Source organism: Maniola hyperantus, chromosome 7 (assembly GCF_902806685.2).
Source record: "Maniola hyperantus chromosome 7, iAphHyp1.2, whole genome shotgun sequence".
Classification (NCBI taxonomy): domain Eukaryota; kingdom Metazoa; phylum Arthropoda; class Insecta; order Lepidoptera; family Nymphalidae; genus Maniola; species Maniola hyperantus.
Window position 1 is genome coordinate 12,435,712 of NC_048542.1, and position 25,650 is coordinate 12,461,361.

Here is a 25,650-nt window from a genome sequence, read left to right on the forward strand (position 1 = left end):
CACTCGGTCAAAACTCAAAAGTCTGCCCGTAGGTATTCTGTATGTACGCGTGGTAGGTAAGATAATTACTCGTACAGTGGAGGATTCAACATCAACAAAAAGCAGATCTGCGGTCTTTTATAATATATTTATTTATCTTCTGGAAGCTATGATAAAATTACACTTTTGGTACCGTTTAAAATTCTTAAAACGGTAAATACATAGATATCAGTAAATTAATAGATTAGTGGATCAGTTTATTAGAATTTACTGTCATTCCACAGTTTTACTGTAATAAGTATCTTCTGCAAGTCTATGGTCCCTGGTATAGCGTAATCTTTGCTACGAAATACGTTTTGGTATTTCTTTTTGCTTCCGATACCAAAAATGGAGGTATAAATAACTTATTCAGCTTCTCTGCAGAACCGCAATTGAGATTTCCTCGGTGATTGAAAACGTAAGTACGTGTCTGTTCTCTATATCGATGCGGGTTTAGTTTGCAGCCAGTGATGGCTGCGCATTGTATCGGAAAGTTTTATCGATATTGTAAAGTTCTATAAAAGCTCACCGAGTAAAAGCCAATATTTTTTGCTATTCTATATAATTGCTCTGAAATTCCAACATCTGACATAGTGACAAGGTACTTATATCAACTTTACTAACGCTGGCCACACACGACCAAGTGTACCGTCAGTTTGCAACGGACTTGAAGCAGCGTCCAGACGACTGATAGCCATACACAGTCAAGTTCACTGGACGCCGCTTCAAATCCGCTTCAAACTTGACCGGTAAACTCGACCATATACACCTATGGTCAGCGTTAGAATTGCAACTCGCAACTTTTTTTTGTAATGTGCCGTGTAAGTTGCATAAGTATGCAATATTGTATTTGAAATAATATTTTATTTGGATATAAATGGTGGATGTGTGTGGAATTGAAATAAAAACGTTAACAATAAAAATATCACAGACACTGTTTACATATTGGTTGGTTTCTATATATGGTGGTAGTGACTTTTATGGTAAAGAAAGAAAGAAAAACATTTATTACTTAAATTGTGCCATACATCACATCTTATAATTACTAAGCGTTGGTTATCCCGGCGCTTAACATCAGTCATCAGATTTTGGGCCACTGCAAGACTCTACGGGAGCCTACTTATAGTCAGTAGACGAGGAAATGAGAAAGCGAGGAAAAAGTATAATTAATATACTTGGGTATTTCAAGTTTATCGATAACCGCACTAACATTTCGCAGCACTATCCATCGGGTAACTTAGACGAATGGTAGAGAATTGATCGGTGGGAGTCTCGTTACTTACAATGCGAATCACACCTTATTTGAATGAACCGTATCAATTTATGTTCAGTTTGCAAGGCTCTCCGTTCCGTTTCCAGTAGCAGAATCTGTTTATTTAAACAAATTGAAACAAATAAACTTTTGAATCGATATCCTTAATAAATTATCAAGTTTCCTGCAGTATTTTTTGTAGAAAAGTCCGCTTGGATTTAGCTTTCATAAATTCCTTTTATCTTTTTGATTTTCCGGGATAAAGAGTAGCCTATATCACTCTCCGTGTCTTTAGCCGTATCCAAACAAAAAATTACGTCGATCCGTTGGTCCGTTGTGACGTAATTGAAGGAGAAACCAACAAACAAACATACATAGGTGGTGATGCCTGAACAGTTTAGTTCGGTAAGTGGCTTTGGTTTCTCACGGGTGAACTTAAATCTCTGACAAAACTATAATACTAGCTGATGCCCGCGAGTTCGTCCGCGTCACTCTCAAGGTCTTTAATTACGTATATCCATGTAAAAAATCCGTTTTGTACCAATGAGACGTAAAACCAATAATCCAACGAGCCAACAAACCAACAAACAAAAACACTTTCGCATTTATAATATGGGTAGTGATTGATGGAAGTTTGAGTAAAATCAGTTCCGTGTTTTTGGAGACTGCCGCTTTTAATTTTAAAGAAACAGAAAACAATTTGCTCGATTTGTCAAAATGTTGTTACAGAAATGTTAGATTTTTGATATTATAATTTATGAAGTACTTACCTAGATGTTGAATATATTTCTTAAAATTGAAGTCATTTAGGAATAACTGCATTTCGACCATATTCAATGTTATCTCCAGCATTTTAAACGTGGTAGGTAACATTTCAATTTGGTATAGGTAGTGTGCTTTCAAATTAACATGACAAATGATTGATTGTGATATTAGGGGAGATACAACACACACATTATAGGTACATGTATATGACGTAATATATTTTGACGTCACAGTTAAAATATCGCAGTTAAATTAAAATGTCATTAACATATTACGCATTATCCATGGTCTGTTTGCATGGGACTTATAACTTGGACAAGGATTATTTAAAGTCCTTTTGATTAGGTATAAGTTTGTTTAGCTTTTACCCGGGATTTCGTCTGTGTGTTACAACGGGATCTTTAAGAAAGGTAAATCCACGTGGAAGAAGTCGTAGGAAGCTAGCTTTTTTTATCTCATGTTTTGTGTGCAATAAAGTATTTCTATCAATCTATCTATCTATCTATGGTAGAAGAAAGCATTTTAGAAAAGTAGACGTATCACAATTAAGCTGTTGGTGAAAAATTCTCATGATTTAGCGATAATCACTCCATCAGAATATATGGCTCCGATAGCTAGCTATTGATCCATCAAAAGTCATAACCTATTTAGATTTATCAAATTACTTAAGTACTAGCTGGCCCACCCTAGCTTCGCTCGTGATAATTTCTCGAAGTCCTTTCTTACTGTTACTTTTCTGGTGGTTAGTGGTGGTTTTGTAGGTGGAATACCTTCCAATTGGACACAATTTATTATTTTATAATTTTTGTTTGTAGGTATGCATTATGTTTCACTTTGTAAAAAAAAATGTACTTCTGAAAAATTGCGAGACATTGCATGGCTCTAATTGGGTTGATTTTCATTTTATATTGAGATATGTTGTGGCCGTATGGTAATAATTAAATGCGGCAACGGTGAAAGATGTTTATTGAGAGCCGGCTTATGATCTACTCTCGCTTATGGACTAACAATACTAATAAAGAAATCTTACATACTATTGTCTTAATCGTATTGCTTAACTACCTAACCTACATAATTTTGCATCACCTCTCTTTCAATCCGATGTGCAGGCAACCTAATTCGATATATTGAGGAGTTGCATTTTTATGTTACTTAAACTGACAATTCGTACATATTACAACTCCCCTGAAAATGTATGCGGTTACCCCTCCCCTTAAAAGAAAAAAAAATGTTAGACGCTACATCGAATCAGAAGAAAAGATGATGACAATCACAAAAATAAAATCTAATGCTAAATAAAGTTTTATTAAAAGAGAACAAAAATGGTATATGAGAAAGCGATCAGAAGTGTAAGCACCTAAGCTGTGAAATATTCTTATTATTTAGCACGCTTTTAAGCTTTTAACTCTCCGCCGAAATATGCTGCCTCCTACAAATGGGGCTTCTTCTTCTCGAGTCGACGGTTACTTCAAATACGGACAGCCCAAAAAACCACAACCACGATAGCTCGGTTGGTAGCCTCGTGTACCTCGTTCGTTCACGCAGGGCACGCAGTCATGTGCGCTATTGATCCATCAATCCCGATTCGCATTTTAGTAACTATTATAGATGGAAAAGAAAAATGATAAGTGAAAGAGATTAGAAGTGTAAACGCAGCACAGCTAAGCTGTTCGTGAAATATTGTCATGATTTAGCGCGCTAATGACTCCGCCGGAATGTGATGGCTCCGACAAATGGCGCTCACTCGCTGGATTACAGCTCGCTATTGATCTATCACTGCCGATTCAAATTTTAGTAACTATTATAGATGGAAAAGAAAAATGATAAGTGAAAGATATAAGAAGTGTAAACGCAGCACAGCTAAGCTGTTCGTGAAATATTTTCATGATTTAGCGCGCTAATCACTCCGCCGGAATGTGATGGCTCCGACAAATGGCACTCACTCGCTGGATTACAGCTCGCTATTGATCCATCACTGGCCATTCAAAATTTAATCCCGAATATATATCGCGATAAGAGCCTGACTAAGCGTTATTTATATTTTACCGATTAATTTCTAATGCAATGTGAAATCGGGTTGCGTGCAGGAATTTTGGTAATGCCCAATTGATGTCTCTCCTCGATCGTATCTGATTGCCTTGTTGTAGGTACCTTCGGTGTATGAGAGTGAGGGAATAGAGAGTGTACCTTTGTTTGGATACAACTTATGCACTACAATATTATTATCTCCTGGTTAGCTAGCTGTTATCGTCGATATTGGTTGCCGTGGCCAAAAATTGGCAATGGATTTTAATATCAATTAATTAATTTTAATTAAAAGCTTTATAAACCTAGGTTTTTTTAAAATTTATAGTCTAGCGCTTGGCTGCAAACAGACCTGGTGGCAAGTGATGATACAGCCTAAGATGGAGCACGCTTGTAACTAGGTAACAACTCATATCACCACAATTTAGGCGGAATAAACTACGCTGAGTTCGTGTTTGTTCGGGCTAATCTCAGAAACTACTGTACAGATTTTCATATAGTTTTCACCAGTAGAAAGATATCTTAAAATTTATGAACATTTCGCGAGAATGAGCTACCGGTATGATGATAATTATTATGAATCGTTCTTTGAATCGAAGAAAATCATTCTAAGAGCTTCCGTGACGTGCACTGCGGTGCTACGCGTGCGAACTGCGAAGCTGGGGCGGGACGCTAGTTTTAGATATAAGGAAATGGAGTAAGAATTCTCAAATTTCCATTAAAAATATGTTAAAAATACAAATATATGTAGATATGTACGCGACAGGGCGAGATGGCAATCGGGGAGGGAACACCCCGCACAACCCCCACGCTAACTTGGTGCGAGCGAACGCGGATAACGTGCGAGTGTGCGGCGCAGCCCCCTGCCCTATACCCTGATTGCCGTCTCAACCTGTCGCGGACTATAGGTATAATTAGAATGACATAATCTTTGTGGTATACATTAATTTTCAGACAAAACACCTACCCACGAAGCGCTGGTTTGGCACATGGAGAAAAAACCACAGACATCGGTTTGGCGGCGCCAATAGCGGTACCAACAATTGTTATAAACGATTTTTTTACTGACCTAACAAAACAAGGGCACCTACTTAGAGCTTCTGAATTCTATGTTATCTATATTTTTAGTCTATACTATCTGCTAATCCCGACTTTTGACGGCGTGGATATGGCATGGGCGTGGATGTAAAAAATCTAAATATTTCAAATCCCGTTGCAAAATTTCTAAACCCTCATATATTGAGGGTTTACGGTTTTCCTTACAGAGAGAACCTACGTGCAAAATCCCAAGTTTCTAAACCTAATCAATTGTTATCCAAGTAACCCTAAGTAAGGTACCCAGGTAAGGTTTGAGTAGGTAGTGCAAAATCCTAAAGCTCTAAGCAGCTTTTGTGGTTGTCGCGTAATAGTTAAAAGCTATTTGTAAAATTTAAATTTCTAGATCCATTAGTTTGGCTATATATTGATATAGCATTCGATCAGTTTATTCTTGTTGTATGTATAGAAGATTTCGATAAAACATGGATATTTTTAGGGTTCCGTACCTAAAAAGGAAAAACGGAACCCTTAAAGGATCACTTTGTTGTCTGTCTGTCAAGAAACCTACAGGGTACTTTCCGTTGACCTAGAATCATGAAATTTGGCAGGTAGGTAGGGCTTATATCAGACATTAGGGGAAAAATCTGAAAACCGTGAATTTGTGGTCACATCACAAGAAAAAAAATTAAAATGTGTTTCGAACAAATATTGCTATTTTCGACATTCAAAGTATGATTGCTATATCAAGTGGGGTATCATATTATGAAAGGGCTTTTTACCTGTACATTCTAAAACAGATTTTTATTTATTTTTATACATACTAGTTTTTGACGTACAAAATGTCAATAAAATACGATTGTAGTACGGTACCCTCAGTGGGCGAGTCTGACTCGCACTTGGTCGGCTTTTTTTATCTAACTACCCAATATAACTATTATTCTAATTCCGTTCATTCTGTAACAGTGACTCTATTTGTTAATTCCAAATAGAATTGTCGACAATTTCTAGTTGAACCTGTCCCATTTCAACCGCAGCACTGTAATAAAATAGATATAACAATCAGAACATCGGGCTAATATTCGTTGAGTATGGTTGACAAAAAACTGACTACAGTCATTATTCAACAAGTTACAGTGGAATAAGACATATTATAAAATTTATGATTAAAGGAACTTGCCTGTGAAATTCTATCATAATTATATTATGAGTCGCTTCATTCGAAGATATTATTATTTAAAGATAATATTATATTATTCTCAAATGAATTTTTAATATCATTTAAAAAAATTGTAAAAATGGCAGAGATAATAACCGCTTTACATAACTCAATATCGCTTTGTTGGTCTAGAATCCAGAAAAAATACCTCAAATCCATTTCAAGCAGAAATCGAATGTTGGAGCTCTATACAGGTATATCTTGTGCATAAATACCAGTACATTGATCTGTAAGGTAGTTAGGTGCATATTTATAGTCTATCCCATTAAAATATTTAAAAAAATTCGATGCTCTATCCTAACAATTGTTTTTTGCGGACGGTACTCCAACGGATGGGGCGCATTATGGACAGTACCAGTGTTAATTTAGATGGAAGTGGGCCAGTGCAGCGACCTACGGAACCCTCTGCTTTGTTACCATCTTGGGTTCAAACGTAATTGTGGTGGAATATTCCTCAGGATATCTAAATTGGCATTATAGTAGCCGTAGAAAACTAGTAGATATAAATTTACTGAAATTACTCGCACATTTACCTACTCATACTTGAGTTGTTGGTTTAAGTCCGTAGGTTCCTTTACATCAACGATTAAGCCTATCTGAGGTTTTTTTTTATTAACTGCGACATATTTTTAAACTGCGTAAGTACGCAGATTGTAGGTAGATACATAGAGTCAACAATGCATCAAGTTACATGCTGAGATACTAGGAACCCCGACCCAGCAACTTTTTGAAAACTGCGAATTTTTATTTAAAACTGCGTACCTACGCAGTTGCATAAAGTCGGCGCGATAACTCGATAAATGCTGCGGCCTGCGATACTATCAGTAACTTTTTGTATACTAAAAATGAAATAATTTTTTAGACTGTATAATATGCAGCTAGCTAACTACAGTGCCAAATAGCTCGTTTGTTCATCAAAGTTGAGTATCAAGCTCGCTAAAACCCTCTTTAATTCTACCGAACGCTACTAACTAAACTAAACATTACGATAGAGCCTATAGAGCATACTATTACGTACAAACAAATAGTCCTCTCTCTATTTACATACATTACCGATAGACTGCCTATTGATTGCGTACTAAGCGGCATTCGGAGGCTTAAAATTATATTAAAGTTGCGAACAAATTAGCTCGGGTCACATATTTAGAAAATAACTACACTATTTGAATGTTGAGCTCATCGTAATATTTATACTAGTTTGATGCTTCAGCTATAGTACTGAATAAATCCAGAAATGTCAATTGGGTATTTTCCTACTTTTAAGTTTGATAAATATTATTACTTTATTATAAACTAGGATAAAAATAATGACGTATGCTGAAATTTTTTTTAAAATCCAACAAAGATTTACAAAGTTACAGGCGTTTTAATTTTGGAGCGGGAGGGTCTTGTTTTGGGTCTTCTATACCTTTCTCGCAAAATGAAAATTTGTATGAAACCGCACGAAGCTACTATGGCATTAGTAAGGTGTGACGTCAAAATGCTATATCGCTATCTCTGTCTAATCAGAAATATTTAAATGCTTATAACTTTTTTGTTATTTGATCGTTTTAATTAGTTTTTTCAGTTTACGTCATTATTTTTATCCTACTTTATAATAAAGTAATAAAAAAATTGGAGTCAAATACCCAATTATGGACACCCTGCTATGAATAATTTAGACTATTAATTTGCGATTAGTTGTTTATCTATCTTATAACGAAATTATGTTTGTTCTTCTAAGGTAACCTCCTTAAAATACCCTCAAACATGTAAAGACAACCATTTACTAGTCAGTTAGCATTAATGTTATAGTATCCAAAAAAATGCAGTCAAGCTCTTGAATACGTTGTTAGTATGACATAAACTCGTCACGTGAAAACTTAATTAAAGCGCTAATTTAAAACGTAAATCACTGTTAATTAGGGCATTTGATGTTAATGCACGTTTGCATACAAAGCAGGTATATATGTATTTATTGAAGTAGCTTACATACAGTTCGAATTTGCTATTTGACGACCTCCCTGGCACAGTGGTGAGCGCTGTGGTCTTAATAGTGGGAGGTCCCGGGTTCGATTCCTGGCAGGGGTTTGGAATTTTATAATTTCTAAATTTCTGGTCTGGTCTGGTGGGAGGCTTCGGCCGTGGCTAGTTACCACCCTACCGGCAAAGCCGTGCCGCCAAGCGATTTAGCGTTCCGGTACGATGCCGTGTAGAAACCAAAGGGGTATGGGTTTAATAAAAACTGCCATACCCCTTCCAGGTTAGCCCGCTATCATCTTAGACTGCATCATCACTTACCACCAGGTGAGATTGCAGTCAAGGGCTTACTTGTATCTGAATTAAAAAAAAAAAAAAAAAGTTTACTTGTAACAATGCGAAGAGACGGGCTAAGAAATATCCTGGGCAATTCTTAACCGACTTCAAAAAAGAAGGTTATTACAACAGCAATCAAGTATGATTGAAGAATCAAGATACCATCAAGATATTACAGATTTTATGTTAAGTACATAATAATATTAGGTTGATATAGGATCGTAATATGTAATTGTTATCTAGTACATTTCTTTTCTCCATAACGTTCTGAAAGGTGTGTGAAGTCTGCCAATCCGCACTTGGCCAGCGTGGTAGACTATGGCCAAAACCCTTCTCACTCTGCTCTGTAGTGAGCCGGCGATGGGTTGATGATGATGACATTTCTTTTTATCCAGTAAATTGTTCACGCTTAGAGTTGTTTATACGTCTATATTTTCTGAAATGGTAGCTACATACAAATTACAAACTACACAATGGACACTAGGCCCAGTAATAAAATATTTTTCTACTAATACCTACTTAGTTAATGAAGATACAAAAAACAAAAATACCAAACTTATTCTAGAACATAAAAATTACAAATCGAAAATATCATCTAAACCACCGCAACGAGGCAGGGTGCCCAGAACGCTGGCAGCGTTACTTCGTTGAATGGCCAGACTGTTAATGAATGAATGAATGAAAAATGTTAAAGACACCAACTTTAGGCAACTTTCTGACAAATTATGTTTAACAGTTGCCTAAAATCTAATCATTTTACGAGTATCTTGAGTGCAGTTAAATCGATTTTATTTTTTCATTCGCTGTTGCAACAATTGGTTACCGTACAATCGCAGTTTCACCAGTCTAAAAGCAGACAAAGGATTCAATTTCGTCAATTCCCGTACCATTTCTCACAACAAGGTTAAATTCGGTTGAAACAGTCGGTCTGCTGAAATCGTATATGGTTCAGTGAGGCGAAGTATAATGGGTGAATATTTGTCGTAAAGCTTTTACACCTCCGATGTCAGGAAGCCTTACGGCAGTTTGTTGGTGCAGTATTTCATTATCCTGCTTCTGATTAAAAACAATACAAACACCCAAATATTTTTGATGTCATGTGAAAGGCATCTTATACGTGTAATAAATACCTAAATAAAACTCCAAATAATAATTAAATACACTGTATTAATTCAATATGACACTCATATTCTTATTTCCATTACCTACAGTACAACTTTTTCACTTAACTCTTTTTACAGTGTCCATCGTCTCCCGCCATCTTTTTTCTCCCGTCTCCCACCAACATTCCAATAAGGTTCTTCAACAGCGCCTGCTCCCGGTTCCGATATGTTTTTTTAAATAATCCATATTACATCTCTGTATTCTGGCATTTTGATCTGCCACTAATATATTCTTTCTTTCTTCTTTTACATCACATAATTTGACTATTCCAAAGCAATCATCTTTTAAGTCAGAATACTTAGATGATGAGCGGCAAGTAACGCATTTTAATACTCAAACATACTTATGTCTATAAACCTACATACCTACAACATAATTTAGTTCAATCATAGCATATAATTTCTGTATGACAATACGTTACTATCTTACTTGCTTGGGGTGAGTTGTTGAAGCATAGTTACCAATTGGGCAGATTACACCTACCGAGTACAGTGGCGAGTCAGTGTCCTCGGCCGAGTACTACGTACTTTTATACCTACGGAATATTATAGATACCTACTAAATTTTAATACCGATCTTCTTCAAAATCCTGAGGTAAGCAGAGCTTTTTGTTTTTATAAAGTGCACACCACTGTTTATGCCGATAATAATACGAGGAATAAACAAGTTTCAAGAATACTTCAATGTAATTTATGAATTGATGGAAAACACCCCTATTTCTACCGGGGTTTTCGAATAAATCAGTCCTCCTGGCGACAATGTAAACGACACGGTGTAGCCATAACGAAGGGCCCTCGACTGCGTGTACTCACTCAACGTCACCAACAACTGTCCCAATAGCTAACAAAATGAAACGGATATCCAATCAATTTCAACAATACTTGATATTAATTGATTTTAAGGGCGAACGTATTCTACTGTCTTCTACAGGCATGTACACTTTTGCCTAGTTTGTGTCAATAAAAAAATCTGCGAGTCGGACTCACATACGAAGGGTTCCGTAGGTACTATTGTACGAGAGATAAAACTTTTTAATTTTTATGTTGGCATAAGAGCCTCAATAGCTCAACCGGTAAAGGAGTGGACTGAAAACCGAAAAGTCGACGGTTCAAAGTTCAAACCCCGTCCGTTGCACTATTGTCGTACCTACTCCTAGCACAAGCTTTGACGCTTAGTTGGAGATGTAAAGGGAATATTAGTTATTTAACATGGCTAATAAGCTTTTAAAAAAAATCTTTAAACTTATATTATTTGTTGTTATAGCAGCAATAGAAATATACATTCTGGAAAAATTTCAACCCTCTACCCGCTGACAAATAGACGGACGGACGGACGGACGGACCAACGGATGAATTGATGGACGGACAACAAAAAATTCTGGAAATAAATTGTTTATTTAAACCGGCGTGGCTGATAACCACTGCGGAGTTACCTAATCAGGACCCAACCTTAAGTGCAGCAACCATAATATTGTCACGGTATACTTAAAACCAACTGTATTATAATTAAATGCGTAACCTTTTATTTTTTCCGTGGGGAAATCCTCATGGATGCCACCGCACCCGGGGAGGTACGGAGGTTATGTCAGACTCTTACCGACTAAAACCCCACGATGTTCCACGCATCGCCTGGTGGCTGGGGTACGGGGCCAAACACGTTCGCGCAACCCAGCCAGCGGCGCCTGCTAAGGACCCACCTCAGGGGACCAATAAAATCCCTACACACCGTCTGAGGCGCACCAGGAACACGAAGGTGCGCCTCCTGACTCGAGGACTGGTTTCTTTCCGGACGATAGACTCCCCGCGTCCATTGCCCGAGAGTCCTTCTCAAGGGGGTAGGCGGCGGTCGTGGGCGGCTCGCCTACGCCCGACCCTCCTACGACGGATGGCATGAGAGTCGAAATCATCTTCTCTCATGCGCTCCGCCGACTCCTTCTGCGACATTATCTCCTCGCAAAAGGACTCTACCGCTTTCCAAGACCTGTCGCTGCCCGCCATGGCTTTGACCACGGCTGGCAGGGAGAGGTCTTGCCCCACTGCCGCCTCGAGCGTCTCTCGCGACTCAGCCCATGCTGGGCACTCTGCCAGAGTGTGTTGCGCCGTGTCTACGGCGCTGCCACACTCATGGCACTCCTCAGTAGGCTCTCTACCTGCGATCTTGCACAGGTACCTTCCGAAGCAGCCGTGCCCCGAAAGAACCTGCACAAGATGGAAGGTAAGTACTCCGTGCCCTCTCTCCACCCACTGTTGAAAACTAAATCAACTAAATCACAAAAAAAACTAAATCAACGCGGATGTAACCGCGGGCATCATTTACTTAGTAAGAATATAAGCGTAACAAAATTCGTAAGCGATATTTTACAAACATAACATATTTTGTCCGGAGCGTAATTAGTCCCGTTGGGAGACCGCAGTGTTTTATATACTGCGGATGTTATCATGTTATAATAACGACATCATATTTAAAATGTGGCTTAGCTTTGGTATTTAGATTAATTTTCAACATTATAAGGACGATAAGGGTATTGCGGAAAATAATAACAAATTAATTAATTTTATATTATGGACCTCTTATGGAATTTAGGATGTTACTTATATCAAAGAAAACAGAAAAACATCTACGCAGAAAAGAATTGAGTTATTAATGATGATATTTTTGTAACAGACAACCAACTAACTAGGCAAGCGCGTTCCAACCTAGACCTCATCATTGCTTTGGGATGATTTTCGTCAAGCGCACGCCTATCATGCAATAAAAAAATAATTTAAAAACAAGTTGGGTTATTCTACTTGAATAGCAGTTTTAACGTGGCATCTCATGAGTAGGTACATATACATCGGGATGTCCAGTAAATTAAAAAATACTATATAGGTACAGTATCTATCTTAAATATATAAAAGGAAAAGCTGACTGAGTGACTGACTGATCTATCAACGCACAGCTGAAACTCCTAGACGGATCGGGCTGTTTGCAATTTGAAATCCATTCGCTAATGGATTTCAAAAGTCAACCCCTAAGGGGGTAAAATAGAGGTTTGATTTTTTTTGTAATAAGCTAGTATTACAATAAAATGGTACCTGAAAAAGTCCAAAGCTGGTGTAGGAGTTGTTGTGGTTGGTTACTTTCTCCGTAGTTCTTCCACTGGCGTGCTCGATCAGGCACACCCCTGTAAAAAGTATTAAACGTAAATATACTTATCTACACTAATATTATAAAGAGGAAAACTTTGTTTGTTTGTTTGTACTGAATAGGCTCAAAAACTACTGGACCGATTTTAAAAATTCTTTCACCATTCGAAAGCTACATTATCCACGAGTAACATAGGCTATATTTTATTTTGGAGAAAAATAGGGTTCCGTAAGATATTTGGGTTTTTCGGACACAAGGTGTAAAAAATCAACCAGAAAAGTTACTTATTTTGCGTACGCTGCCTAAACTATAAAAGATAGAACCATAAAATGTTCTAATTAATTGTAGATCTTATAAATATCTACAAAAAAGTCCGCGACACACTATACCCATCTATGTCGAGTGAGGCACAGCAACCATTTTTTTATTTAAAAATCTTGAATTTTTTTTGGACTACATTTAAACGCGTTTATTTTACTCATGCTATTAATCCTTATCAAAATAAATGATTTCATCACTAAGAACAGTTTATGGAGATAATATTTGGTCTTTGAATGATTAAAATTGGACGTTTGGTTTTGAAGTTATGGCGAAATTAAAATATTACGATTTCTGCTGCACGGCCCGTTGCGAAGTGGGCGTCACCAAGGCGGGGGGGGTGCGCGTGCGGGAGGGGAGTTTAGATCTATGAGTAAGGTACCCGCGCGGCTCTATAATATAAAAATGAATCACTAAATGTGTTGCTCATCGCAAATCTCGAGAACAGCTGAACCGATTTCGCTAATACTTTTTTTATAATATTTCTTGAAGTTCGAGGATGGTTCTTACGGAGAGAAAAATTTAATTCAACCTCCCCCTCAATTTTCTAAACTCCACCCGAGCGAAGCCGGGGCAGGTCAGCTAGTATACTTATAAAGCTGTGATAGCCTAGTGGTTAGGACATTCGCCTTCTAATCGGAGGTCGGGGGTTTGAACCCGGACACGCACCTCTAACTTTTCGGAGTTATGTGCGTTTTGATTGATTGAATATCACTTGCTTTAACAGTGAAGGAAAACATCGTGAGGAAACCTGCATGCCTGAGAGTTCTCCAAAATGTTCTCAAAGGTGTGTGAAGTCTACCAATCCGCACATGGCCAGCGGGGTAGACTATGGCCAAATCCCTTCTCACTCTGAGAGGAGACCCGTGCTCTGTAGTGAGCCGGCGATGGGTTGATCATGATGATGATGATACTTATAAACTTCTAGGTATACTGAACTCATAGGATTCAAATATAAATATACATAACAAATCTATATGTAAGTAGGTATATATAAAACGATAAACTGACTTACTGACATACAGCTAAAATTCGCTGAGTCTAGGGTCATCAGATTTTGCATGTAGATTTTCTACGTAAACATACTTAGTAGATGCAATACTTAGACGTTAGACGAAGTGTTTCTACACAAATAACATATAGATCTCGGGGGCATATGATAGTTTCAGAAATTTCACCTGTGGGAATCCGGAGCGGTTAGGTTCCCTATTTAATATCCTCATTTTCACAAAATTAAATAATTAACCAACATTATCTAAATTCGGTAGGTACTACTACTTAATTGTGTACGTAACTGTATGAGCATTGCCATACATTATACTACCCGCTATTTTTACGATCGTGTTGTTGCTTGCCACCGCGCTGTGCCGAAAGATAAAATTAGTTTAAGTTTTGTTACTATAATTTCTCATTAAGTGAAATTTGTATATCTGATTTCTTTTGAGAATAAAATTCTTTAACCACAATTAACTACTAATTACTTAATTACTAAGTAATTAAGTCTCACAGAGTACACGGACCTACTTATTGCGTTCCACGAATTTTCACTAAAATCACGTGTTGCTTAGTTAATTTGAAGCTAAAGGGTTCGTGTTTTGTTTTAATCAAGGGTTAATTATAATCGAAGTATGTAACACTGCCAGACGACGACATAATCTTATGAATAACCTCTGAATTTAATTAATAGGCAAACATGGAGGACAGGAAAGGGATCAAATTTTCCTCGAGAGATTCGGAGACGGCTAAATAGATGATTGGCAGCAAAGATATGTTGTTCCACTAGAGGAGCTAACCTCATGCATCAAAGGTGAAGAAAGCCATTTAATGATCAGTACCCTTATTATAAATGTAAAAGTGTGTTTGTTTGTTGGTTTGTCCTTAAATCACGTCACAACAGTGCAACGGATTGACATGATTTTTTGCATGAACAGATGAAGGCACAGATAAAGACCTGGAGAGTGACATAGACTCTATTATCACGGCAAATGAAAGAGTTCCCACGGGATTTTTATAACCTAATTCCACGCGGACGAAGTCGCGGGCGTCAGCTAGTTACTGATAATTTCAATACACTCCAAAACCTGTTTTTATTCCAAACATAGTATGATTGATTGCAGATAGTTTATGGTATAAACCAAATTAAATAACAAGGAAGCTTAGAACTGAAAAATGATTTTGGAGAAATCAAGATATTATAAACAAGTGTTTTTAATGTTATGACATTACCTTTATTAATTATAAGACATAGTAAAAGCATGTCTGTCTTTAAAACAAGAGTGAATAAGCATCTTCTAGTTAAACGCGTCCCATCTTAGGTGTGATTGTGTTCAAGAATGTGGCTATAATGAATTTAAAAACCCACTTTATTTCTTATGTAAACCTTCGTTTCAAGCACCTCAGCTGTTTACTCGAAGGGAGCCAAAAGCTTCTACTTCGTACAGGGGAATGGAGAAAATAAAACAGCGTGCAAGGCTCGTGCGAAGTTGAATATTTAATTTTTCTCCAAAAGACATTAGACACTCTAGTAATACAACCAATCTCTGGTTGGCAGACGTTTAGGTAAAGAAAACAGCGTAGTTAAAGTGAAATGGAGCCTGACTGGCTACCGCTTACCGCAGCGAATTGTGAAACAGGGATTTAATTCTCATTAGAACTTATGGCCCGGAGAAAAAGAAAAGCCAGGTAAAGGATTCTGGAATGAAAAATTACACGCTGCTATTTATCTTTTTACTGTAGCTTTAGGTATACCCTTTTATAGATAACTAGCTTAGACTACACAAATTTCAAACCCCTATTTTAGAGGTAAAATTTTCAAAAATCCTTTCTTGTATAAATCTGTCTAGGTATTGACCGCTGAGTGAATCTGAGCTTTCTTATCAGGCCCACGGTAGACTATGAGTATGTAGCAGAGTCGGGTTCATCACTACCAACAAGCATTGTTCGAAAAGAAAATTTAGAGTAGGCGAATAAATTATACCTTTCTAAATTTGTTTTACAAAGACCCTGCAAAGAATAAACTAAACAAGTCCTCCCTGTTAGGGCAAATTAAATTCAGAGACTTTAAAATACCTAATTCTTATAACAATATTAAGCGACGAAACCGAATGAATTGTCGACCTTAATAAGCGTTCACGGTGAACTTAGAGATCTCTAATTTGCATAAAAAGGGCGCATGATTCAAATGACAAAACATTTCGAGAGCCTCTTTCATTTAAGTTTAAAATTGTTGGCGCTCCGGTTTAATTGACACTGTAAAGGGACCCGGCCCTAATCCGAATTAATTCAAATTGATACGGCCCTAAATCAAAAGCGTACTCGACGCTTTGAATTTGTTCTGTCCATTGATATAGTGGAAGAAACCCAGGTGGCTGAAAGGTCTCAAGTACGTACCAACTTTGTGACGTTAGTCACTAGTTTCGCGTAACTTTGCGGGTGAGGCTAGCTGTTGTTGTATTCCAAATTGTTCCGTTAGCATTATTTAAATCTTCTCTGAAATTATGTTTTATCCGTTTAGAATTTTGAATCTTTTCGAATTTTAATTTCGGGAAACATAATTATTGTGACGAAATAAAATTGATGTTATAATTTTGGAAGAAGAAAACCATGCAAATGCAAAAGCAAATGCTTATTAAATTGTGTGGGTTCTGCTAGACTAGAAGCAAATAAAATTATACATAATATATTTAATTACTTTGCTGCAACTTATTTTTTCTATTTTATGTAAAAATACTTATGTATACTAATATTATAAACGATAGCTTGGTTTCTAGAGACGGAAGTAGGCTACTTTTTATCCTAGAAATCAAAGAGGGATTTAAGAAAAAAAAATTGCATCCATTTGGACGATGGAAAAAATTCTAAGAACACGATTAAAACGGAACTTTGCTGATGATGATTAACATCAAGTCAAACTTAAACCACAAATTCCGAATCCTCATCAATAACTTATATCATATAAGGCAAAGTTGGATTCGATTTACTTCGGAAACTTAGTTTGAGAAGCTGAGAATGAATAGGTATTACCTAGTAATTAAATGTTATTCAATGTTCGAAATATATTAGCAATATTAATATACTGTCCGTAATATTGCCTTACAGTACATTTGGTTTCGCTATAACATTTCTGGGATCATTAATTTTGAGACATGATACACTAACAATCTCTACTCCGCCTATTTGATTTGTGAAGTAAAGGGTCTTGCCACACCCGAGCAATATTAGTTCCCACTTTACACGAAGTATGTTTAACTGCTTAACTACAGAATATTCATATAATATATAGCACTATATGTATAGTATAACATCCATAATCCATAATTATACTATAAATGCGAAAGTCTATCTGACTTTCTGTCGGTCTGTCTGTCTGTTACATTTTCATGAATCAACAGTTAAACCGATCTTTACGAAATTTGGCTCAGAGATAGCTTGCATTCCGGAGACAGACATAAGCTACTTTTATCTCGAATATAGAGTTCCCACAATACGAGTAGATAAATTTAAAACCCCTTCTATCCATTCGGCTGAAAATATTAAAAAAGTTTTCAAAAAATCCGTACTTGTATAATCCCAAAAACCTATTCCTATTGTGAATAGAGTTAGTGTAGTTGTGTAATAATATGATTTGGAGTCGGTGCTTTCATATTTTACTCCACATTGGCACTTAAAAAATACGCGTCGAATTAAGAACCTCCTCCTTTTTTGAAGTCGGTTAAAAATACTTTGGAAGTACCTGTAATATCAATGACATTTATACCTATGGTTATGCATTCATCGCACGCCTAATTAGGCAGTGATATACACTCATGTGAGTATAGCTTTCAGCTCGCTAATTCATCTGTTATATTAGACAGCGTCGGCGCCTCTTCCCCTTCAGGGATCCAGAAATTGTTAGGAGGAAGCATATCAATTATATTATTATCCATGACACTTGATAACTAAGTATGGAACTAGAACAATCCTAACTAAGCTGGTCCTGCGGCGGTCCGGGTTGAAACTGAATGGAAATTTGGTTTTCTTATGTATGAAACAATTCAAAGGAAACTGACAAAGAATCCTGGCTTTATACATTTTTAGCTTTTTTAAATATTGCCGCTGGCCCACTACTGAGAAAAGTCTCCTCACAGTATAAGAAAGGTCATACTTCACCATACTGGCCAAGTGCTAGATGTATTGCCACATTCACACTTTAGAACATTATGGAGAATTCTCAGGTATGTACCTTTCCTCACAGTAACGATGTTTTCGTTCACCATTAAAGCAAGTTATATTTTATTTACTTAAAAGTAAAACGCACATAATCCCGTAAAGTTAGAGGTCTGGGATTGAATCCCAGACCCTCCACACAGTAGGCCGATATCTTAATCACTTAGCTATCATAAAGACGAACAACAAATGAGACATTTCAGTTTTGTGTAAAAGAAGACCAAAATATGTACTTTTATAACGAGGTCATTAATTGAAAAATTCTCTATAGTAGCATTTCAAAGTAGCATCAGTAGAAACTGTAAAGTGTTAAAATAAATAAAACGGTACAGCTTGCCCAAGAGTAGACAGTTAACCATCAATTTACTAAGCAATTTCTTCCACACGATATTGTCACCGACAATGTTTTTAGGGATTCTTTATTTGACCTTCTTTCTCTTCGGGCCATAAGTTCTAATGAGAATTAAGGCCCTTAAATTTGGCCATTCACCGCGGTTAGCCGGCCAGGCTCCATTTCACTTTAACTACGTTGTTTTCTTTACCTGAACATTCGGAGACATCTATTTTGCTTTCTCCGGATTTGTTAAAGAAAATTGGATACTTTTTCTTGTGCTTTCTGTTTTTCTTTTCTAATTTATAAATAAAGCGTTTTGATACATGAGAAGATCCAAAATAGTTTTCGGTAGGTATCAACATTTCAAATTCAGATTTAGGCTGAGATTTATTAAGCGTAGGTACTTTAATTTTTTCCTTACTCTGTAGTTAAAGTATGGTAGAGTAAAACTGTCTCGTTTTGTAGTTTTGGCTTTAAGTAAAGGCCTGAGTAAAGTCAAAATACCTAAGCTCTATAGATCTCAGCCTTAGATTGGCTGAGATCTATAAAGTACCTACTCTCTATTGACCTCAGCCAGCGTGAGAACGAGACAGATTTATCTTATGTCTCTTACATAATATTATAGTCTGGTTTTATTTCTAAGTAAAATCTTAGCAACGATAAAGAACGCTTTATCGCTAGATCTCAGCCGTTTCTTTGCGACTAAAAATAAAGGCGAACGACTATTCAACAACGCGTAAACGCTGAGTTATGAAATTTCTTAAATTACGAAGAGAAAAAAAGAACAGAAGGAGATGATTCATCAGAACAATTCAAAAAAGGAAATTATACTTACAGTAAGGTACAGTTGTTCTTGAAAAGTTGTACCGGAGTAGTTCTCTCATCAGCTGACATCGTGTGAATGTCCGCGCGTGCCCGTACGTGTTCGGTACCAGGGACAACGCAAGCCAGAGAAGCAGGAGCTGGCAACGCATGTTGAAGATGGACCTCTATATAACACAACCAAAATTTATGAATGACTAAGAAGTTCCTCGTTTTCCATTCTACCACCGAACAGCGGGAAACGCTGCTTCCTTATGTGATCGACATTCAATCTACTCGTACGAAACGTTTTTGCTCAACGCTTCTGATACGAACCCCTAAGCTATGGAATCCTCTTCTGGCGTCCCTATTTCCTGCCAAGTATAACTTGAACCTTCAAGGCAAGAGTGAATAGATATCTAGAATAGATACCTAGACCTAATCATTGCTGTTTCTCAGGCATGTCAATTATTGTCATCAAGCGCAAACCTAAGTCACAATTTAAAAAAGTCCAGGCTTCGCTGTGGTGGAAATTCGGAAAATACGTTCTTAGTCGGAGCTATAGGTACGTTTCTTGACTCAGTGGTATAAGTTTTACACTTGATATTATATCAGTCAGGCAGCTTATCTATCCGAAAGCACTAGTGTAAGTCTATTAATTATCTAAATAAAAAAAATCCACTTAGCGAAGTTATGATAACGTTACGTATTTTTACTTGTTGAACTTTAATTTTTAAACTTAATTAGGTAATAGGTAGTAACAAATACAACGGTTGTGTGTGTGTGTGTGTTTCTGTGTGGTTGCTAGTGAGCGTCAGATCACTCTTTGTATAGTTCTCTGCCTGCCTGCGAAAGTTCCGTCAAAAGCGACTTAGCCCGATAGTCCCGTCTAAACTTCGTGAATCGTGACAAATAGATTTCACACAAATATCAGACAAAAGCTTCTATTTTACCTATTTTTAACGAATAGATAGCAATGCTACAATAGTCTAGGTACTCTACTACTAACCCCAGATAAAAAAGCGTCACTATAATATTTCTTTTTTTGTTTAAGGTTAATAATCACTCTAGATGTGTAAATAAAGAAATGATTGAAAGCTTATCTGAATACGCTATTACGGAAATATATTTGTTTATTTTGGCTTACATGCGTTGATGGATCGACTGCTTAATGTTGGTTGACATTGTACTCAAAAAAGTAATATTGTTTTGCCTTAGAGATTGATTCGTGATCGAATTTCCTTATTTTTTTTCCTTATTTCGGACATCTTCAGAAAGTAATTGGTTATCGTGTGAGTATCGGTAATGGTTAGTATTAGCTTTAAAGTGATTGTTATCTATTCTTTAATAATTAAATTTAATTAAATATTTAAATCGGATATAATAATATTATGTCCTTCATTATTAAACAGTTTATGTTTTCTTGTAAGTAAATCAATTTCTTTTGAGTGTCAAATTACAGAAAAAGTCATTAAAAAGTTTAATTTCATATTTTGTAATTTGTAGCCCCAAGTACACGGTGGTTTCTTGCTTTATTTTTTACTAGATGATTGCGCGCGACTTAGCCCGCATGGATTTAGGTTTCTGAAAATCCCGTGCCAACTCTTTAATTTTCCGAATATAAAGTTGTCTGTGTCCTTCCCGGGGACGTAAGCTAACTCTGTATCAAATTTCATCAAAATCGGTTAACTGTTGGGCCGTGAAAAGCTAGCAGACAGACAGACGCGAACTATGATTTAGGGAAATTAGTATGGATTAGTATGGATTAATTGTTTATTGTAATAAAAGATTCTTTCTTTCTGTTTAGTATACGTTATTGCAACTCTCAGAAGTAATAGTTTAAGTTTCATAAGTTACAGTAGGTACCCACTTAGTGCATTTGTAACATAGGTCGAAAAAATTCGCATCATAAGTAAGCTTCACTTATGAGTAGGTACTTGGTAGGTAGGTAGGATGGTAGTAATAAATTGAAAGTAGGAATTACCTTAGGCACGGGCTGCGATCGAGACACGAATGCGACTGACGTGACGTCCTCAATGCGCAGGATTACACGCATTATCCATTTACGCAATGCGTGAGTTAAGGCGAAGACACACTGTTACTTCTGTTGGAAGTACCGGAAAAATGAGTTACCTACCATTTTCGATAAAATCTAAATACATAAAAAGTAAAGGTGACTGACTGACTGACTGACTGACTGATCTATCAACGCACAGCTCAAACTACTGGACGAATCGGGCTGAAATTTGGCATGCAGATTGCTATTATGACGTAGGCATCCGCTAAGAAAGTATTTTTGAAAATTCAACCCCTAAGGAGGTGAAATAGGGGTTTGAAATTAGGCATTCGAATCCCTATTTTACCCCCTTAGGGGTTGAATTTTCAAAAATCCTTTCTTAGCGAATGTCTACGTCATAATTGCTGTCTGCATGCCAAATTTCTGCCCGATCTGTCCAGTAATTTGAGCTGTGCGTTGATAGATCAGTCAATCAGTTAGTCAGTCAGTCAGTCAGTCACCGTTTCCTTTTATATATTTACTAGCCGATACCCGCGACTTCGTTCGCGTAGATTTAGTTCTCTAACATTCCCGTGGGAACTATTTGATTTCCCGGGATAAAAAGTAGCCCATGTCACTCTCCAGGTTTTTGACCATATCCATGCAAAAATTCACGTCAGTCCGTTGCTCCGCGATGTGATTAAAGAACAAAACAATAAACCAACAAATCAACAGACCAAAAAACCACCAAACCAACAAATCAACAAACAAACACACTTTCGCATTTATAATATGGGTAGTGATAATAGTATGGGTAGTGATTAAATTAAATAAGTTTGTTTGTTTGTTTGAAAAATGTCTTTATTAATAATTAACAAAAATATATACATAGTTTATGTCCTATTAACCTAGGATAAACACATAAAAATATAATAATTAAACATAGTTTGGCAGGCTAAGACGCCCCTTTCAAACTTACCAGCTTCATATTTTAACGTTCTATTAACACCATAAATACACCAACAATAGGATAAAAATTAGTTATGCTAACCTTAGTACACCGGTTATCACTTGTAGTGTTTAAATACACAAATTAAATAAGTAGATGTCGTTTTGTAAACCAAATTCAACGTAAATAAGTTCGCGAAAATCACGCTTTACTTATAATAGTTGAGCGTTTATCATTGTTTCAACTCTCAAGTACATTTACATTTTCATTATTGTCGTGAATTACAAGGGCTTCATAAAAACGTAGGGCCCTTTGTTGAGTGAGGTTTTGTTTCTGAAGTGGCGAGGTTTCCTTACATTAATTTAAGAATGAAATGTTTTTGTTTGTTTTTCATTATGTGAACTAGCAAATGTCAAATGTCTTCAGGTTTGTACAAAAATTATGATTTTGAATAGACGAAGTTATCTTTGATTTTCCTGACGAATTTGGACTATTTGTCAATCCCAGTGGTACCTATATTTATTATCGAATTTATTATCTCACTAGTCAATAAAATGTTACATCCTCTAAAAAACATCTTCATCAATTTCCACAGTAAATACTTCGCCCATTTGAAATTTGCATGATAAATAATATTGAGTTCTAGTGAATTGAGTATATATTTTAATCAAAGCTAAACAATAACATCATATTTTTGAATTGCGAAATTTTGATCTCGTTTGGTACTGTAGTTGTTGTGTCGTCCAATTTACCGACCATAAATTCATTTTGACATTTAACTGTGCCGCTCTTAAAATAACACTCTGTATCTACTAGACAATATCAGCCGCACTCAGAGTCGCTTAATCGTTACTTAAGGCATTCCTTATCCATACTAAGCAGCTGTAGATATGTGTTGTTGCCTTTTCTAAATAAAATTGTGCGTCGATTGTACTTACATATCCCTATACATTTTTCTCTCACTTACGTAATAGCACTTCTAAACCAAATAAATACAACGTCTACATGTTGCCATGGAAACAATAGAGCTGAACGACTCTCCTAACACCGTTTAAAAAACTACGGTCTTTACGCTCAAATCGCCCCCATAAATGATCCAGAGTCCAGGGGGTTAGGTGCACTAACGTGCAGTATATTTTTGCTTCAAACGTTCTTTAGAGAACACTGTGCATTCTATTGGTGAGGGAAATGTATCGGGAAATAGCATCCGCAATTCAACTCCTATTTCTTAAATAAAAATTCAATTTATTTGCGATTTTTCATATATGTATCGCAGAATACTCAACAGTGTCTATAATCTTCTAGTGTGCCTTTGGGAATTAATTAATCAGCTCGATTTGTTTTTGGTTTTTTGTCAGGCATTTATTGTCTAACCGTAATAATACTGCAAACAAAACAAAAAAGGAAAAAGAATTACCTAAGCTTAATAATTATAAAACTAGATGATGCCCGCAACTTCGTCCGCGTGCATACGTTTTAGGTTTTAAAAATCCCGTGGGGACTCTTTAATTTTCCGGGATAAAGAGCAGCCTCTATGTCCTTCCCCTGGATGCAAGCTAATCACTGTACCAAATTTCGTCAGAATCGGTTGAACGGATGGGCCGTGAAATGCTAGTAGACAGACAGACAGACACACTTTCGTATTTATAATATTAGTATGGAAGTATGGATTTTCCTCGCATTTCCACCGGAAAAAATCAATGGGGATAATCACTGTCGATTATTTCTGTCCACGTTTTACATTTCCATAGGTCTTCTTCTGTGCAATCTTCAGGTTTCTTTGTTCTAGTTTTCATTTGGTAATCACCTTTCCCAATGCTTTTAGTAAAATTGGCTTTACTAGCTTGGTAAAGACAAGTATGGTACTAAGTATTACTCGCTAATAGGCCTAAATAAAAAAAAAGTGTTATTACTGTATAATATTATGTCTTTCAATTGGTTGAATACCTACTACTGAACTATTACAAGGTACCAAATATTGATTCAGCGATGATTTGTTCAAGGTACTCTCAATTGTGTTCAGTTCAGTACTCACAGTACTAAGACGCAGTGGGCCATTGCCCGACCATCACCCTCTGTTATTAATAGATCTGCAATCGGTTTTATTGTCATCATGTCAAGTAAAGGCATCTCTACACTGTTTCTGAAAGGATAATGTGTACCTTTCTTATATATCTTTAGTCATAGACTATTTTTATGTCCTTGCCATACAGAGCTTTTTTGAGTACCTAACCAAAAATGTGCTAACAGTAATTAACGGGACCCTATTGCCAAGCTATTAACTCTCTGTTAACTCTCTATTAACTCTCTGTAAACGGGTTGTTTCTCATGAACCGTAATAGGTGGAGAGTTAAAATTTTTTACAGAGTATGTATTTCTATGGCCACTATAATAAAACTAAGATAGCTAGTTTCAAAATGGCTACCATGCAAATGAAAAAATACTAAAACTACATAAATAGTGTTTTATTTTGTACAATGGTACGGAGCCCTTTCCATGCGAGTACGATGCGCACTTGACTGGTTTTTGATTTAACTGTATTCCTTACTTAACTTACCATCACGTGAGATTGCCGTTGAGCCGCCAACTTGCCATCAAAAAGGAAAATTCCTTCCACCATTTTGTATTTTTTTATAAAGTATTTTTTATAAAAATTACAAGCTATATAAAAACACTTAAAGCTAAGAGCTATTTAAAATCAATTCGAATAAAGCATAATATAGTTCCCAATATCGGCTGAAACAGATCGCATATAAATATGTGTAAACAGCGAAAAATAAAAGTGGAAAGGCGATTCAGGCCGCACTCGAAGGTACTTGTGTAAGAATTGCTATTGCAGCGCGTGTGGCGGCGACATAATGGCGCGTTTCCTCTGACTGACGACCGGACGCCGCACTGACTCCACAAGTTACAGGCGAATGGAAATAGCTACTATTTTTACAGATATAGAAGAGTTCGGAAATATTTAAAAAACTCATCATTGTAATAATTGTACTTTCTAAGGAACTATTTTAGTGGAATCGTCGTCTTCACGTCGCGTCGGCAGAGGTTTAAATAGGCACTCACACTATTTGGAAATGACAAATATGTAAATTCTCAGTGTCAACGTTATCCTAGTCAGTGCGAAGTCGTAATTTCAGCAACT

General features: G+C 36.6%; 2 protein-coding genes across 2 annotated transcripts in view; one reads left to right on the forward strand and one right to left on the reverse strand.

Annotated features, from left to right (window-relative positions):
* LOC117983388 (lysozyme-like) overlaps positions 1-25,270 on the reverse strand; it is a 34,884-nt gene extending 9,614 nt beyond the window's left edge. The window contains exons 1-4 of the mRNA XM_034969913.2: positions 25,063-25,270; positions 21,545-21,664; positions 19,595-19,748; positions 12,851-12,939 (exon numbers count right to left, since the gene is read on the reverse strand). Of these exons, the coding sequence (XP_034825804.2) occupies positions 12,851-12,939; positions 19,595-19,748; positions 21,545-21,616 (315 nt within the window). The 5' untranslated portion in view covers positions 21,617-21,664; positions 25,063-25,270. The remainder of the gene's footprint in view (positions 1-12,850; positions 12,940-19,594; positions 19,749-21,544; positions 21,665-25,062) is intronic.
* Lrt (Leucine-rich tendon-specific protein) overlaps positions 1-25,650 on the forward strand; it is a 96,260-nt gene that overhangs the window by 38,205 nt on the left and 32,405 nt on the right. The gene's annotated exons all lie outside the window — the stretch shown is intronic.